A 17,424-nucleotide genomic window follows, 5' to 3' on the forward strand; every position below is an offset into this window, starting at 1 on the left:
GCAGGTTATGTGGGTCCCAGCTGCAACCCCCCCCCCCCGCAATACCCCCAGCTATGGGGTGGGGTTGCTGGGCTGTGACCTCAGATCAGTGCCTGCAGCTGGGGGGAGGGAGGACTCCAATGCTGCGAGCTTCCCTCCAGCAGTGCCCTCACCCTCAGCTAATCCCCCGGATGCCAGGGTCCTCTTCCCCCATCATTCCCGGGGGGAGCGTCCCCTGCCCCCCCCAGCAACCCCAATAAACCACAGCACCACGAGAGGCTTTTCTCCACTGAGGGCAGGCGGCCATGTTTTATTTGTGCCCCGGACGCCTGGGTCCCCCCGTTGTCATTCGCTCCATGCTAGGAATTCCCCCCCCCCCGATGCTTGGGGCCCCATCCCTGAATTAACCCCCCCCATCTTCGTGCCCTCAAAAGGAAGGGGGTGGGGGGGCCTCCATTGCTCCTTGGACACTTGGGTTCCCCTCTCACCCCAACACCCTCCCGGACGCCTGGGTCCCCCCCCAACCCCCTTTCCCTCAGGAGAGGGCAGCAGCCCCTTGCCAGGGTGGGGGGAGGGATCCCCTCCGCTGGCCTCCTGGGGCTGCTCCCGTCCCCCCCCCGGGCCAGGACGCCTGGGTTCCTGCAGCAGGCCAGCTCCCCCTCCCCCCACGCACCCCCCAGCCGGGGGGAGCCGGCCCCTCTCCGGGCGGGGGGCGGGGGGGCTGGACGTCCCCCGGACGCCGGGGTTCCTACAGCAGGCCAGCTCCCCCTCCCCCCACGCACCCCCCAGCCGGGGGGAGCCAGCCCCTCTCTGGAATGGGGGGCGGGGGGCTGGGCTTCCCCCGGACGCCGGGGTTCCTGCAGCAGGCCAGCTCCCCCTCCCCCCACGCACCCCGCAGCCGGGGGAGCCGGCCCCTCTCCGGGCGGGGGGCTGGGCTTCCCCCGGATGCCGGGGTTCCTGCAGCAGGCCAGCTCCCCCTCCCCCCACGCACCCCCCCAGCCGGGGGGCCCGGGTCCCTCAGGCGCGCGGCTCGCCCTTGGGGAAGAGGCCGGCGGCCGGGCGGCCCGGGGACCAGCGGGCGCGGTACCAGCCGCGGTAGGTGAGGTGCCAGGCCAGGGTGGCCGCGCGGCGGCGCCCAGCAGCTGGGGCCCGTAGGCCGGGCCGTGCACGGCGGCGCCCAGCAGCAGCGCGCTCAGCAGCCCCAGCAGCAGCGCGTTGAGCAGGAAGACGAGGCGCAGCGCGGAGCCCGCCGGGTGCCCGCGGGCCAGGTAGCGGCGGAACGGGGCGAGCTCCTCGGCCAGCAGCAGGCAGCAGAAGGTCAGCAGGAAGCCGGGCCGCGCGCCGCGCCCGCGGGCCCCGCCCGCCAGGCAGCCCGGCAGCTCCTCCAGCAGCCCGAGGGCGGCGGCGGCGCCCAGCTGCAGCCCCGAGCCCACGGCCAGGCGGGCCAGCGGGCGCAGCGGGGCCAGCGCCCGGCCCGTGGCCCCGTAGCTCAGCAGCAGCGCGAAGCCGCCCGCCAGGACGCAGGTCCAGCCCCAGGCCGAGGCCGCGAAGGTGCTGCGGGGAGAGGGGGCGCGTTAGGGGGGGCCGGGCCTCCCGCCCCCCAAGGGCCTCCCTGCCTGCCCCCCCCAGCCCCACACATCCTGGGCCCCATTGCCTGGTCCCCACCTCCCCGCCAGCCAAGGGCATCCCTGCCTGGCCCCCCCAGCCCCACACGTCCTGGGCCTCCCTGCCTGGCCCCCCCAGCCCCATACGTCCTGGGCCCCCCCCAGCCCCACACATCCTGGGCCCCATTGCCTGGTCCCCACCTCCCCGCCAGCCAACGGCATCCCTGTCCCCCCACCCATCCCCTTCCCTGCCTGCCCCCCCGGCCCCACGCCAGCCCCTGCCTGGTCCCCACCTCCCCGCCAGCCAAGGGCCTCCCTGTCCCCCCACCCGTCCCCTTCCCCCCCTGCCCCACGCCAGCCCCTGCCTGGTCCCCCCATCCCAGCCCCACACATCCTGAACCTCCCTGTCCCCCCACCCAGCCCCATACGTCGTGGGCACCACTGCCTGGTCCCCCCCTCCCAGCCCCACACGTCCTGGGCCCCATTGCCTGGTCCCCACCTCCCCGCCAGCCAAGGGCCTCCCTGCCTGGCCCCCCCAGCCCCATACGTCCTGGGCCTCCCCAGCCCCACACATCCTGGGCCCCATTGCCTGGTCCCCACCTCCCCGCCAGCCAAGGGCATCCCTGCCTGGCCCCCCCAGCCCCCCACGTCCGGGGCCCCCCCCGCCCCACACATCCTGGGCCCCATTGCCTGGTCCCCACCTCCCCACCAGCCAAGGGCATCCCCGTCCCCTTCCCTGCCTGCCCCCCCGGCCCCATGCCAGCCCCTGCCTGGTCCCACCTTCCCAGCCCCACACGTCCTGGGCCTCCCTATCCCCCCACCCGTCCCCTTCCCTGCCCGGTCCCCTGGCCAGCCCCACACATCCTGAGCCTCCCTGTCCCCCCACCCAGCCCCATCCGTCCTGGGCCCCACTGCCTGGTCCCCCCCTCCCAGCCCCACACGTCCTGGGCCTCCCTGTCCCCCCACCTGTCCCTGCCTGTCCCCCTGGCCCCACGCCAGCCCCTGCGTGGTCCCCCCTTCCCAGCCTCACACGTCCTGGGCCTCCCTATCCTCCCACCTGTCCCCCTGGCTCCACAACTCCTGGGCCCCATTGCCCAGTCCCCCACCCCCCCTGGGCCTCCCTGTCCCGCCCCAGTCTCCCCTCAGCCCTGGCCCTCCTGCCCCGCGCCCCCCCCACCGCTCAGCCCCCCCCACAGCCCCGCCCCCCGCTCACCGGCTGAAGAAGTTGTGCGGATTGGCCAGCAGGCCGTGGGGGTCGGCCAGGGGGTGCAGCAGAGGCCCCAGCACCACGGCGCCCGCCAGCCAGGCGTGATACGCCCGCCGCAGGCAGGGGGCGCCCAGCAGCCAGGCGCAGCCCTCGCTGGCCAGGACCAGCAGGGCCCGGGCCAGGGCCAGCGCCCAGCCGGCCCCGGTGGCCAGCAGGGCGAGGGGCAGGCGGCCCCCGCTCCCGGCCATGGCCTCCCCGCCAGTGACGCGCGGCGACAGCTGAGCCCCGGCGCCCCCCACGCACGCAGCCTGAGCAACGGCCAGAGCTTTATTGACAGACAGCAGGTGGCACAGACAGAATCCCCCCCCGGTGCCCCCAAACTGCCCTAGTGCGGGGCCCGCTCCCAGAATAGGGGGCTGCGCCCCCCGTCCCCGCCCGGCCCCCCCTGCCCCTTCACCCCCCATCCCTGCAGGGGACCCCAGATCCCCCCCGCTGGCCAAGGGAGACCAAGTCACAGCCAGGCTCCCCCACATTTAGGGGGCAGCGAGATTCCTGCTGGAGGTCCCCCAATGCTGAGCCCAGCTGTCCCTCTGGGGGGTGCGGGCCCCATCTGGCATGTGGGGGGAAAGGCCCCGCCCCACCCTGAGCAGCCAGTCCCTGCCCTGGGACCGGATCAGGCCCCACGCCCCCGAGAGGGGTCAGGCCCCACGCCCCCTTCCCTGTTCCCCACCCCGAGCCAGCCAGTCCCCGCCCTGGGGCCGGATCAGGCCCCACACCCCCGAGAGGGGTCAGGCCCCGCGCCCCTTCCCTGTTCCCCACCCCGAGCCAGCCAGTCCCTGCCCTGGGGCCGGATCAGGCCCCGCGCCCCCTTCCCTGTTCCCCACCCCGAGCCAGCCAGTCCCTGCCCTGGGGCCGGATCAGGCCCCGCGCCCCCGAGAGGGGTCAGGCCCCACGCCCCCTTCCCTGTTCCCCACCCCGAGCCAGCCAGTCCCTGCCCTGGGGCCGGATCAGGCCCCACACCCCCGCGAGGGGTCAGGCCCCGCGCCCCCTTCCCTGTTCCCCACCCCGAGCCAGCCAGTCCCTGCCCTGGGGCCGGATCAGGCCCCGCGCCCCCGAGAGGGGTCAGGCCCCACGCCCCCTTCCCTGTTCCCCACCCCGAGCCAGCCAGTCCCTGCCCTGGGGCCGGATCAGGCCCCACACCCCCTGGAGGGGTCAGGCCCTGCCCCATTCCCTGCCCGGGTCAGGCCCTGCCCCATTCCCTGCCCCTACCCCAAGCCAGCCAGTCCCTGCCCTGGGACCGGATCAGGCCCCACACCCCCTGGAGGGGTCAGGCCCTGCCCCATTCCCTGCCCCTACCCCAAGCCAGCCAGTCCCTGCCCTGGGACCGGATCAGGCCCCACACCCCCTAGAGGGGTCAGGCCCCCCGCCCAGTAAATTACAGGTCAGTCCATAGTACACATCCAGTGTCCCGGGGGGATTCCCGAAGCCCTGCACCCCAGTGACTGGGGGGGGACACTGACTCCTCCCCCCACACGGCCCCTGGGGTACTGAGCCAGAGAAAAGCCTCCCCCCCAGGGCAGAGGACTTTTGGGGTGTCCATGACACACAGCAGGGCCCAGAGCCCCCCAATGCAGTCCCCACACGTCCAAGCACTGAGAAACGGGGCACCCCGGCTGGGGGGGGCTACTGATCCGAGGAGCCGGGGGAGCTCGCGGGGGGCTCCCCAGCCGAAGGGAGGTTTGCGGGGTCCCTGAGATCGTCTTCATAGTATTCAGCCTGGCGGTATTCCCACAGGCGCAGACAGCCGTCCCACTGCCGGGGGGGGGAGAGAGAGAGGGGTGAAAGCGCCCCCCTCGGGCACAGTGCCCCCCCTGCTGGGATCCCCCTCCACCCTGCCGGGGTCCCCCCCTCAGGCACAGTGCCCCCCCCCGCTGGGATCCCCCCTCCACCCTGCCGGAGTCCCCCCCTCGGGCACAGTGCCCCCCCCCCGCTGGGATCCCCCCTCCACCCTGCCGGAGCCCCCCCCTCGGGCACAGTGCCCCCCCCCGCTGGGATCCCCCCTCCACCCTGCCGGAGCCCCCCCCTCGGGCACAGTGCCCCCCCCGCTGGGATCCCCCCTCCACCCTGCCAGAGCCCCCCCCCTCGGGCAGAGCATCCGCCGCTGGGTTCCCCCTGCTGGGGTCCCCCCTTTGGACAGAGCGTCCCCCCCCCGGGACACGCTCCCCCACGGTGTCAGCTCCCCAGGCCCCTGTTGCCTCCCCCCCCACTCACCGAACTGCTGACGATCTTCTCCTCATAGGGGTGCCAGCTGACATCACGCACACAGGCCTTGTGATTGGTCAGTTTCTTGATGATCTGCCCACTCAGGAGGTCGTACACTGGGGGCAAAGCAGCAAGAATGAGATTTCCCCCTCTCCAGCCCACTACAATGGTACATGCCATTTGTCGTACCCCCCCCCCATATACAATGAGCCCTCCTGACCTTGCCCTAGGTTGGCTGCCCCCACCCCCTATTTCGCATAGAATGGTACAGTATCTTCCACTGGATCCCTTCCCCCTACAGCATATAGTGGTACTGCCCAAGTCTCCCCTGCCATGAATGTAGTAGTACTGCCCAACTCTCAAACACCCCCTGTCCCATGTGAAGGAATGGTCCTTCCCAGTCATCCTCCTCCACTTTGAACTCAGTGGTAGAGTCCAAAGCCTGGGGACCTCTCCCCCCGCCCCCCCACATGGCACTTCCCCCTATGCTTTGCCCCGCTCCCACCCACACAGTGGCTCCACCATGTGTATGTACACTGGTGGCCCTGGCCCATGTCATAGCCCCATCCCCACCCTCCTACGGGCAGGACTTCCTGTTTGGCCCTTGTCTGGTGGGTGGGACTTCCTGTTTCGCTCCCCCTCTCTGACCCTGCCTCACTCACCCACCACCTTGCCGGTGGAGCAGCCGCTGTAGATGTACTGCTGGCCGGTGCTGTGCGGGGGCGAGAAGCGGCAGCGGATCAGCGTGTGCAGCACTCCATGGCCCCGGTACGTCATCAGGGAGCTGTCGCCTGGCAGCTTGGTCTTGCGCCAGGCTGGAGATTGACAGGGTTAGAGCCAGCCCACGCTCACACCAGATCCGCCCCCAGGGCGGGACTTCCTGCTTCGCTCCCCCTCCCCCAGGGGGCAGGCTCAAGGCCACCATGCCCCTTCCTGCATCCCCCTTGACCTCTCCTCTCTGCCTCCCCTTCCCCGCCATTGCACTCCACTTCCTCCTCCTTGCCACCCACTTCCTGCCCCACCCCACAGTAGCTGAACAGTGCCCTTCCCATGCCTTTCCCGTCCCCCCTTTCCCCAGACCCCCACCTGGTGCCCCCACTTCCTGTCCCCATCCCCTCCTTTGTCCCTCCCCCACCTCATTCCACCTCCCCTCCCTACCCCCACTTCCTGCCCCACTTCCAGCCCCCTGCCCTGCTTTCCACCTCCTACCACCTCCTGCCCCCTCCCTTCCCACCCCACTTCTCACTCCTACATGCCCTCGTGCTGACCTTTCTTGGGCACCTGCTGCCAGCGGTAGTCCCAGTTCTGCTGGGTGACGGCCTGGCGTGACGCCTCCAGCCCCTCGCGCCCTGAGAGCCGCCGGATGTCCCACAGCTTGATGGTCTGGTCCTTCGAGTTGGAAATCAAATAGCGGGCGTCTCCCTGGGGCAGAGGGAGGCAGAGATGGGTCAGCACCCTGCACCCAGCCCTCTCTACCACAGGGCGGGATTCAGCCCCCAGGGGGTGCTCACCTTGCTGTCGATGAAGGTGATGCCGTCCTGGTGGCCGGCCAGCACGCCCACTGGCTTGGGGTCGTCCTCCCGCATGGTGCGCCGGTCCCACACCTTGCAGATGGCGTCGTCACCCCCAGAGAAGAGGATGTGGGAGCTGCCGTCGGCGAAAGCTACGGCGTTCACGTCGTCCTCATGGGACTCGATCTGGGGTGGGGGTGAGGGGTTACACGGCATTGTGGGTAAGCGCCCTCCACGCATATTCCCTGCTCTTTTTGCATTGTGGGTAAGTGTGCTCCCATAATCCTCTCTGTCCTATCCAGGGCAGTCCAGCTGCTTTGCATTGTGGGTAAGCCACCTCCCTCTCTCTGCTCTCACACCAGGGACCCAGTGGGGCCCAGCCGCTTTGCATAAACAAACTAGGGAAATCCATCCTAGATGGAGCTACTAGAAGGTGGGGGCAGAACTCGTTCCCAGAGAGCAGTGATTAGTGGTTCACAGTCATGCTAGAAGGGCCTCACGAGCGGGGCCCTGCAGGGATCGGTTCTGTTCAATATCTTCATCAATGGTTTAGATAACGGCACAGCGAGTACACTTATAAAGTCTGTGGACGATCCCAAGCTGGGAGGGGTTGCAAGTGCTCTGGAGGATAGAATTAAAATTCAAAATGATCTGGGCAAACTGGAGAAATGGTCTGAAGTAAATAGGATGAAATTCAAGAAGGACAAATGCAAAGTGCTCCACTTAGGAAGGAACAATCAGTTGCACACATACAACACGGGAAATAACTGCCTAGGAAGGGGCACTGCGGAGAGGGGTCTGGGGGTCCAAAAGCTAAATAGGAGTCAGTGTGACTCATCCTTCTGGGCTGTATTAGCAGGAGTGTTGTGAGCAAGACACGAGAAGTAATTCCTCCGCTCTACTCCGCACTGATTAGGCCTCATTGTGTCCAGTTCTGGGCGCCACATTTCAGGAAAGATGTGGACAAATTGGAGAGAGTCCAGAGAAGAGCAACAAAAATGATGAAAGGGCTAGAAAACATGAGCTGTGAGGGAAGGCTGAAAAATTGGGTTTGTTTAGTCCGGAGAAGAGGAGACTGAGAGGGGACATGAGAACGGTTTTCAAGTACATAAAAGGGTGTTACAAGGAGGAGGGAGAAAGATTGTTCTTAACCTCTGCTGCTAGGACAAGAAGCAATGGGCTTAAAACTGCAGCGAGGGAGGTTTAGGTTGGAGATTAGGAAATACTTCCTGTCAGGGTGGTTACGCACGGGAATAAATTGCCCAGGGAGGTTGTGGAATCTCCATCATTGGGGATTTTCAAGAGAAGGTTCGACAAACACCTGTCAGAGATGGTCTAGATAATCCTTAGTCCTGCCATGAGTGCAGGGGACTGGACTAGATGACCTCTCGAGGTCCCTTCCAGTTCCATGATTCTAGGATTGTGGGTAAATGCACTCCCATAATCCTCTCTGTCCCCCCAAAGGCTCCCAGGGCAGCCCAGCAGCTTTGCAGAGAGGATTCTGGGAGGGGGCTTACCTGTGGGTCCTCTCAAGGGCAGTCCAGCAGCTTTGCATTGTGGGTAACCCCCCTCCCATAATCCTCTCTGCTCTTGCTCAAAAGGGCCTAGCTGCTTGGCCCTGTGGCATTAGCTCTTTGAAGATCATTTCCCTGCTCTGCTTCTCTCCTAAGGGCTGGCGCTCAGCTAAAGAGGCGAAAGGGGACAGGTCGGCAGGGCTGGGGACGCTGCTCCCGGTCTGGGGGTGAGCACCTCTGCGGTCACCCCGCAGTACAGAAGTGCATGGAAACAGGGAAGAGATGGGAGCTCAGGGATGCCTCTGTTGCTGGAGTTAACGTTGGAAGATCAAACTGAAAGGGCCGCGGGCTGAAAGATTTCACAGCCGCTCAGGGAACGAAGAGCCAAACACCTGCGGGAGCTGCGTCACCCCCGCCCTCGACGGTGCTTTTTAATCAAACAGCACAACCGGCCACTCCTGAAGAAAGGGCAGCGGGGGCGGGGCCACTTGGCTTGAAAGTGGGATTTCTGGCGAGCCCAAACTCCCGGAAGCTGGGACCCAGCCCGTTTACTGCGGCCTCGGCCGCCAACGGGAGGCGTAGCTTAGCAGGAAACAAAAAGATGCAGCTGAACTTTAGCCGGAATTATGGAGAGCAGATTCGAGTCTGAGGTGAAACTCACAAGCCTGGTTTGCCTACCACGACGTGGTGAACCGACGCCATGGGACTCCCCCTCTTCTGGATCTCAGCTGGGGTTGGGTTTCCCCGGGGAACTCCAAAGAGGCGGAACGAATTGCTAGGATCAGCCAGCGCCTGGCATGGCCTCTGAACAGGGGACAGAGCATTTGGCAGGAATCTTACAGGGGGGCCAGGTTTTCAGGATAAATGTCCTGCTCTTGAAAGGATTGTCCAGTCAACAGAGTGAAAGTGGGTGACGAAGTTTTTACTGCTTTGTAACTTCAGCGCCACCGTAGAAGGTGCTGGGAAGTAGGCAAACTGGCCCAATCTGAGCTCGGCTTGAGGAGAGGAGTTCAGTCTCCAGTCATATGCAGATCGAAGATCAACAAGAGATCAGCCACTGAACTCTGAACCCTTCCAGCCACAGCTGGGGAAGGAGCAGGATGGTTTGGGAGCTGCCAAGTCGAACGCTGTGACCTTCGCACCGGCCGCTGGAAGGCATCAGTGCCAAAACGAGAACATGGGGTCTGAAAGCTGTAGTGGATAAGAGGTGAAATCACCAGAAAGAGCCACTGACGCTCGCAGCTAGAGAGAAAAGACGTCCAGCGGTGATGACATCTGAGCACCTACTTAGTGTCTAAACCAACTACCGGATGGGTGAACGCGTCCCCGGCATGTCCTTATGTCTGGCACACGCCACAGACTTTTTTCTGTGCTTTCTTTGAAGCTAAAAAATGCAGAATCTGTGACGCCAAAACTTTCTGCTAATTTGAGCAGGTTTCACCAGATTGTTTGGGTTGGGGAGGGGTGGGGGGGAAAGCCAGTGCGGGAACCTCTCCCCCAAATCGAAACGTTGTGTGTCTCCGTTTTCCAACTTTCTGCTCTGTCTCCTTTCATTTGATTAAAACCAAATGTTTTTAAATGGTGAGCAGTAAAACGACCCCTCTTGGTTGTGTCAAAATGTTTCACTCCACCCGGAACTAATTCTTTTCCGAGTTGATCCGTCAAAAGGTTTGGATTTTAGGCCAATCCGAAGCAAAAATGTATTTGGGAATGGCCAGGGAAGCACAAAAATCCATTATTTGCACTGCTCCACCCTCTCCATCCAGGGGTTATTTCACCTCTGAATTTGCACTGGTGCGACCGTGGCTGGAAAGCTACGCCCAGGGTTCAGGGAAGAGCTACGAGAATGATTCAAGGTTTGGGAATCCTGCCTTCGAGGGATAAGCCAACCCAATTAAGCTCCTGGAGTCTGACAGAGAAGGCTAAGGGCTGACTCGATCTCAGTCTACACAAGTTCCTACGTGGGGAACAAATCTTTGCTAAGAGGCGCTGCACTCTAGCAGGCAAAGCTGTGCCAAGACCCAGGGGCTGGATGCTGAAGCTAGACAAGTTCAGACCAGAAATCAGGTGTAAATGTTTAACCATGAGAGTAACTAACCATTGGAACCACTTATCAAGGGGCATGGTGGACTCTCCATCACCAGGGATTTTAAAATCAAGAGCGCTGCTCTAGGAATCACTGGGGAGGGGGGGTCTATGACCCGCAGTATCTAGGTCAGACGAGATGAGCACGCCGGTCCCTTCTGCCCGTGGGATCCAGGGGTTTTTTAGTTTCACACAAAGCCCTGGCACAGCTGAGACGGCGCTTACGAGCCAGCGGGACTCCCGGGCGCGTGGGAGGGAGCGACGGCCCATCGTACCACGTCAGTCCCGGTTCCGAGGGGAGACCGTAGCACTTGCAAAGGCTTGGAAGTCGACCGAAGAGGTCAAAGGGGACAGGTCTGGGGCGCCGGGGTAGGAGCAGAGTTCGGGGGGCTCAGCAGCAGGCACGTAGCAAGCTGCGGCTGCTCAGGTTGGGATACACGGTTTAATAAAACTCCAGGTTTTAGAAGTGTTCTGAGGCTGGGAGCGTCTGTGCAAAGAATCTGCTCTGCTGTCACCAAGGGGCTCCCAGTGCACCAACCCGCACAGCATTGTGGGTAAGCACCCTCCCAGAACCCTCCCTGCCCCCAGTGTGTCCGCCTGCCCCCCAGCAGGGGAGGTACCTTGAGGGTCCGTTTATTCTGCTCCCGGTCGAATACGTAGACACACCCGTCGTTAGCCCTGGGGAGGGGAAACTGAGGCATCAGGCAGCGAGGCTGGAGGTGGGGCAGGCTCTGAGGGGTACAGAGGGTGACCCTGACCCCTGGTGGAGAGGTATGGGCCTGAGGGGTGCCTAGCTGGTCTAACCCGGCTCAGTGGGGCTCACCTCGCTATGCATTGTGGGTAAGAGCCACAGCGCATGGCTGGGTGGTCAACTGCTGTCCCAGAATCCTCTCTGCTCTCGCCCACGGGCCTTTTAGAAAGGAGTGGGAGGGACTCCCAGAAGTCCATTGTGTGCAGTGGCCATCCCACCATGCATTATGGGTAAGGGCTGTCCCAGAATCCTCTCTGCTCTCACCACATGACCGGATTGGAAATGCAGGAGCCCACCTGGGCTGCTCTTGGCTTTGGGGGTGCCCTTGTGACTTACCCGCCAAGCACCTCCCGCCCGTCGGAGGAGACCGTGAGGGAGAAGACAGCGAACCGGCGCTCCTCCGGCCTGTGATGAGGAAAGAGACACTGAAATCCTGCGGCTGAGGGGGAGGGGGTGGTCCTCAGAGTCCATGACTCTATGGGTCCCCCTGCTCGTCCCCTTCCTTCACGCCTCTGGGGAGAACGGGATGGGCATGCATTGCCCCCCGATGTGCTCATCTGAAGCTGATACCCAGCCTCCACTCTCATGCTTCAGGGCTGCAGCCGTCAGGAAGCAATCGTGATGGACGTCTGGCCAGTTGCATTTTGGGTATTCCCTCCCCTCCAAATTCCCCTGAGGCACCAGGGATCAGCCCCAGTAGGAGGTGGGACTCTAGAGGGAGTGGGCCAGGGACCTGAGGGGGCTCAGGGAATCTTTTCCCTCCATGCCTGGCTGGTGGCTCTTTCTCCCATGCTGTGGGTCTAACTGATCCTCCGATCTGGGGGTCAGGGAGGGGTCTCCCCTCAGGGCAGATTGGCAGGGACCTAGGGTTGGGGGGTGGAGGTGGGGAGAAGTTTCTCCCTCTGCAAGGTGGGGCATACGTCACCGGCCAGGCAATCGCCCCCACCCAGACCACAATGACCAATAGCCCCTTTAATCCCCCCGTATCATGATAGCCGACCCCTCCAGCCCCTCATATCATGCCCCCCCCCCATTACCTCAGATCCAGTGCCGTGTGGACGTTTCCGTCGCCATAGATGTTACAGATGTGAACTGGGGGAGGGAGGGAGACAGACACTGGTCAGTGCTTCCTGCCTGGGGGCAGGGCTAAGGCAGACTCCGCCCCCAGTCCCTACTCACTGTAGTCGGACCAGCTGGAGTAGAGGAAGTGGCCTCCGTCAGGGGTGAAGGTGACATCCAGGACGCTCCAGCCCACGTCCCGTGCCCGGATGCTCTTGAACTTCCGGAAGCCTCCGTAGCGGCAGTCGTACAGGCGGATCGTCTGGTCTGGGAGGGGGGCAGGGAGAGAAGGGAGGATGCTAGGATGGCCCGTACCCACAATGCAAAGCGGGGCGGGGGCAGTGCTGAGTGTCTACCACACATCGCAGGACAGAATGGTTTCTGGGAAGACTACTCACAATGCAAAGGGATAAGCGCCCTCTCAGAATCCTCTCTGCTTGCCCCCAGGGTGGCCCAGCCACTGTGCACTGTGGGAAATGCCCTCCCAGAATCCTCTCTGCTTGCCCAGGAGCTCCCTACACAGCTCAGCTGCTTTGCATTGTGGGTAAGGGCCCTCCCAGATTGCTCCCTGAAGGACCCTCAGATGGGACCGGAGAGGATTCTGGTAGAGTGGTTACCCACAATGCACAAGGGCATGACCCTGACCCACAATGCCAAGTGGGCGGGTGGCACTGCAAGCCAGTACTACCCCCTTTGGAAAGGCAGAAGGAGAGAGAATTCTGGGATGTTGCTTACCCACAAGGCCAAGCAGCCAGGCGGCAGTGGGACCCCTGTGGCAAGAGCAGAGGGGATTGTGGGTAAGCTGATAAACCGCCCCAAGCACCCCCCGCCCCCCATACCTTGACAGGCAGACATGAAGAGCTGTCCATCCCTGGAGTAGACGCCACAGAAGGCCTTCTGGTAGTAGGAGTCGGTGAACGCCAGCTGGTTGGGCAGAAAGCTGGGGGGGGTGCAGAGAGCACCGGGTCAGTGGGGAGTCCCTTGCCAGTGCCCCCCACCCCCACCCCACTCCACCGATACTCACTGGGACATCACACGGGAGCGCTCGCCCGGGGAAAAGCTGCTGTTGTGGCACAAGCCCCACTCTCTCTGCAGAGGGAGCAGAGTGGGTGTGAGAACCCCAGAGTCCCTGTGCTCTAACCCACCAGACCCCACTCCCCTCCGGCCCCAGGGCTCCCCTGCAGGAGGGGCCGCGTACCTGGCGGAGGAGGTGGGGGATGCTGCGGTCAGCTCGCCTGGAGCCCAGCATCCCATTCGCCAGCTGGATCTGGGTTTTGATCTCGTTACTTTCCACGTCCCGTGTGTCAGGCGCGGAATCCACTGCGGGGGGGGGGGGGGGGGGCGATGTACCAGGTATAAATAGCAGCAGAGAATAGAACCCAGGAGTCCTGGCTCCCAGCTGCTCCCTTGCTCTAACCACTCGCCTACATTCCCATCCCAGAACCAGGGATAGAACCCAGTCCCCCTGCTCTAACCACTAGCTCCTGCTCCCCTCCCAGGGCTGAGGACAGAACCCAGAAGCCCTGGGTCCCAGTCCTCCCGCTCTAACCACTAGCCCCCAGTCCCCTCCCAAGGCTGGGGGCAGAACCCCAGCGTCCTGGTCTGTACCTGGGGGGTTGTAACGGTCTCCCAGCCGCCCCTCCCAGGCGCTGTCGTTGTCATCGTCTGAATCGGACAGCGTCTGGACCACCTGGACACTGGCTGCGCCTCCGCCCTGCAGCAGCCGAATCTGACCTCTGCGGGGTGCAGAAACCAGAGCTCATTCATCAGCCCAACCTCCCCTTCAGCCCCCTCCCCAAACCCTACCCCGGGAGGCTTCTGGCATCACGGAGGGATAGAACCCAGGAGTCCGGGTTGCACCATCTAGAAACTTGCATCAGTGTCCTGGTGTGAAGGATTTGTCGATTCTTAGGCTAGAAGGGAGCCGCGTGATCATCTGGGGCAAATCCTCTCGGCTCCTGCGGGATATTCCCCCAGCTTTAGGGGCACAGAGTCTCCCTGGGAGCTCGGGGGCACCTGATGAGCCACTGTTGAATTCCAGTCCCGAAGAGGTTAGATCGGAGGTTTCCCCTTTTCCCGCCTGCCCCCCACGTGCTGATGGTTCCGACTGGATTTTCTGCTTGCGTCTCACGGGATCCCACAGGGACGGGGTCTGCCAGGGCCAGTCAGGAAGCGACTGAGGTCGCTTTCTTCCACTGATTCAATCCGGCAGCAGAGTCGTCGTTGCATTTACACTGCACCCTGTCTTGTGATTCCACTTGGGAGGGGAAGGGAGAAGCCCCATAGCCCACTCCCTATGCCAGCTGAGGCCAGATTGGAGCCGGCACCACCCTGGGGCAGACATAGGGTTGCCAACCCTCCCAGATTGGCCGGGAGTCTCCCGGGATCAGCCGCGATCTCCCAGAGGCCACTGAACCCCATCCGGGAAATTTTAGGCCACTAAAAGTCGAGTAGGGCAGCGGGGCTAAGGCAGGTTCCCTGCCTGCCCCGGCTCCGTGCGGCTCCTGGAAGCAGCTGGCACCTCCAGCTCCTAGGTGCAGGGGAAGCCAGGGAGTCTCTACGCACTGCCTCCACCCTGAGTGCCGGCTCCACAGCTCCCATTGGCCGGCAACCGCAGCCAATGGGAGCTGCGGGAGCTGTGCCGGCAGGCAGAGGCAGCGTGCAGAGTCACCTGTCTGGCTCCGAGCCCGGGAGCTGGACACGCCCACACTTCCAGGAGCCCCCCCAAAGTAAGCGCTGCCCAGAGCCTGCACCCCAACCCCCTGCCCCAGCCCTGAGCCCCCTCCCATACCCAAACTCCCTCCCAGAGCCAGCTCCCTGCATCCCGTCCTGCACCCCAACCCCCTGCCCTGAGACCCCCCTGCACCCAAACTCCCTCCCAGAGCCAGCTCCCTGCATCCCGTCCTGCACCCCAACCCCCTGCCCCAGCCCTGAGCCCCCTCCCACACCCAAACTCCCTCTCAGAGCCAGCTCCCTGCATCCCGTCCTGCACCCCAACCCCCTGCCCCAGCCCTGAGACCCCCCTGCACCCAAACTCCCTCCCAGAGCCAGCTCCCTGCATCCCGTCCTGCACCCCAACCCCCTGCCCCAGCCCTGAGCCCCCTCCCACACCCAAACTCCCTCCCAGAGCCAGCTCCCTGCATCCCATCCTGCACCCCATTCCTCTACCCTTCCCAGGCTGAGCCCGGAGCCCACTCCCACACTCCAAACCCCTTGGCCCCACCCCCCAGCCCACACTCAAGCCCCTGCCCCAGCCCTGAGCCCCCCCCTGCACCCAAACCCCCTCCTGCACCCCAACCCACTGCCCCAGCCCAGTGGAACTGAATGAGGGTGGGGGAGAGCGGGGGATGAAGTGAGCGGGAGGCGTGGCCTCAGGGAAGGGGCGGGGCAAGGGGTTTTTGCAGTTTGACAGCTGGCAACTCTAGGCAGCCGGGAGGACTCCCTGTGCTGCACATAGGGGAGTAGGCAGTGAAGTAAATTACCTGCGCAGTAGATATGTCAGTACCTGGGCCAGATCCACATCTTCATCCTCTTCCTCCTCCTCCTCCTCCCTCCGAAGGAGCCTGGAGCCCCTCTGGGGCCTGCCGTCCTGGGGGTCCTGGCCCCCAGAGCCGGCACTGCTGCTGCTACGGGAACCCATACTTATGGCATTGTCTGGAACTAGGCTCAGGGGTCCGCTGTGTTGGCTCCTCTCCCACTCCCCCCGCAGCCAATCAGGAACAAGAAGCTCCCTGAAAGGAAAACCTTTAGCCACTAATCAGAGGCCTTCAGACTTAGGAGGCAGTAGTGCCTCCACTCAATACACCTCAGCAACCCACCAATCACAGCCCTTTATACTCAGGGGACAGTACCATCCTCCTTAATATACCACAACCACCCACCAATCACAGCCCTTTATACTCAGGGGACAGTACCATCCTCCTTAATATACCACAACCACCCGCCAATCAGAGCCCTTCATACTCAGGGGGCAGTATTGTCCTCCTCAATATACCACAGCCACCCACCAATCACAGCCCTTCAGACTCAGGGGGCCATTGTGCTACATACTGCAGCTACCCACCAATGAAGGCGCCGTCCCCTGCCCACCAATCAGATCTGTACATTCAGAACCCCCTCCCTTCCCCACCAATCAGAGGAGCCTGTGCTCAGGGGACACACTTGCTCCCCTCAATATAGCACAGGAACCCACCAATGACATGTTAGCAGCCATCCACCAATGAGAGCGCCTTATACTCAGAGGGCACTCTTGCTCCCCTCAGTGTGTCACCCACCAATCACAGGGGCCTGCTGACTGTGCAACCAACCACAGCCTCGATTCTTGCCCCCTCTCATATGCCAGCCTCTAATCCACTAATCAGCTCCTTCTACCCCCTGCACCAACCAGGGGGCTTCTTACAGTCAAGAGAACCTCCCACCAATCAGAGCGCCCTATATTCCCCCAGGCCCACCAATCAGAACGTCCCATACTCTGGGGGACACTCTTGCTACCCCAGTCCACAACCCAGCTCCCTTCCCCCCGCTCACCAGTCAGAACCCACCTGACTCCCCCAACAACCTCCTCCCCCTCCCCGGCAGGCCGGCCGTGGCCAATCAGAAGCCACTCCAAGCTCTCCCCCTCCCTTCCCGGAACCGCGAGACCTTCCTCACCCTCCAACGCTCGCAGCGCGAAGCCTTGTTTACATCTTTAGAGCTGTAGCCGCTTCTAACGGAAGAAGAGAGGGGGAGGGGCAAGCGCGGCGCACTCTGATTGGCTCCTCCTCTCAACATCACGTAGGTTACAGGGCGTTGTAGAAAATTCGGACACGTTGATTGGCCCTCTACCTTAGCGACAGTTCGCTGATTGGGTTGAGAGTGACAGCTTTGGAAGAGGCGGGTCTATGGTGAAGCCCGGGCTCTCTGATTGGACAGTTGCAATATGACTGGCACTCGAAGCGGGGAGGCGGGACAGTGGGTATTTGGTTAGCATGGAGTGATTGGTAGCCTAAAAATAGCCCTCGCTCTGTGATTGGATAATAGTGACCGAGGGCCTAATAATTGCTCCTTTAAAGAAGTCGTCGACTCTCCTGATTGGACATTAAACAGATTGACAGGCTACGTGATAGGCAGGTCCCGAGGGTCACTGATTCTCTGATTTGACAAGGGCTTGGTTGAGATCACAGACTGGGAGGCGAGCAGTGAGCGCGAGCCAGCTCCCTGATTGGACAACGGATCGGTGATTGACGGGACAGAAAGGCGGGCCTGAGAGGCTCCTGGCTCCCCGCATAGACGGTGTTTTACGATTGACGGCCACAAGGGGGCTCCACAGCTCCTGATTGGCTGGGGGACGATACTGTGTGTAAAGCATAAAACGGGAAGCCCCGCCCTGCCCTGTGTCACTTGTTACCCGCCCCCTGACGCCCGGCCCCGCCCCCGCCTCGCGTCACTTGTTACCCGCCCCCCTGACGCCCGG

The 17,424-nt window shown here is 63.2% G+C and overlaps 2 protein-coding genes across 4 annotated transcripts; both read right to left on the reverse strand.

The window, feature by feature from the left end:
* Positions 1-940: 940 nt before the first annotated feature.
* FITM1 (fat storage inducing transmembrane protein 1) lies at positions 941-3,211 on the reverse strand. Its single transcript, XM_044985745.1, is given in 3 exon segments — positions 941-1,104; positions 1,107-1,533; positions 2,797-3,211. Coding segments are annotated over 3 exon segments (777 nt in total). The 5' UTR covers positions 3,039-3,211; the 3' UTR covers positions 941-996.
* Positions 3,212-4,127: 916 nt separating this feature from the next.
* DCAF11 (DDB1 and CUL4 associated factor 11) lies at positions 4,128-16,765 on the reverse strand. Of its 3 annotated transcripts, none has more exons than XM_044985741.1 (15): positions 16,623-16,765; positions 15,455-15,703; positions 13,581-13,708; positions 13,171-13,292; positions 12,997-13,061; positions 12,812-12,912; positions 12,093-12,239; positions 11,951-12,005; positions 11,250-11,318; positions 10,783-10,840; positions 6,564-6,749; positions 6,321-6,474; positions 5,715-5,867; positions 5,062-5,168; positions 4,128-4,602 (listed from the first exon to the last, which is right to left on the reverse strand). In XM_044985741.1, exons 2-15 carry the CDS (start codon positions 15,610-15,612, stop codon positions 4,474-4,476), a joined length of 1,632 nt encoding a protein of 543 aa, XP_044841676.1. In that variant the 5' UTR covers positions 15,613-15,703; positions 16,623-16,765; the 3' UTR covers positions 4,128-4,473. The 3 variants fall into 3 exon arrangements, with proteins under 3 accessions (XP_044841676.1, XP_044841677.1, XP_044841678.1); XM_044985742.1 differs by having other exon boundaries at positions 15,455-15,716; positions 16,623-16,714; XM_044985743.1 differs by lacking the exon at positions 16,623-16,765 and having other exon boundaries at positions 15,478-16,035.
* Positions 16,766-17,424: the final 659 nt, after the last annotated feature.

The sequence above is a fragment of the Mauremys mutica genome, chromosome 13, assembly GCF_020497125.1.
Source record: "Mauremys mutica isolate MM-2020 ecotype Southern chromosome 13, ASM2049712v1, whole genome shotgun sequence".
NCBI lineage: Eukaryota > Metazoa > Chordata > Testudines > Geoemydidae > Mauremys > Mauremys mutica.

What these genes read in the sequence shown, in the direction of transcription:
- DCAF11 (XM_044985741.1), bottom strand. Translation starts at nt 15,612, where the DNA reads ATGGGTTCCCGTAGCAGCAGCAGTGCCGGCTCTGGGGGCCAGGACCCC. An exon ending in TCCCCCACCTCCTCCGCCAG is followed by an intron (nt 13,062 to 13,170) that starts GTACGCGGCCCC and finishes CTCCCTCTGCAG; the next exon opens with AGAGAGTGGGGCTTGTGCCA. An exon ending in CTCCAGCTGGTCCGACTACA is followed by an intron (nt 12,006 to 12,092) that starts GTGAGTAGGGAC and finishes TCCCTCCCCCAG; the next exon opens with TTCACATCTGTAACATCTAT.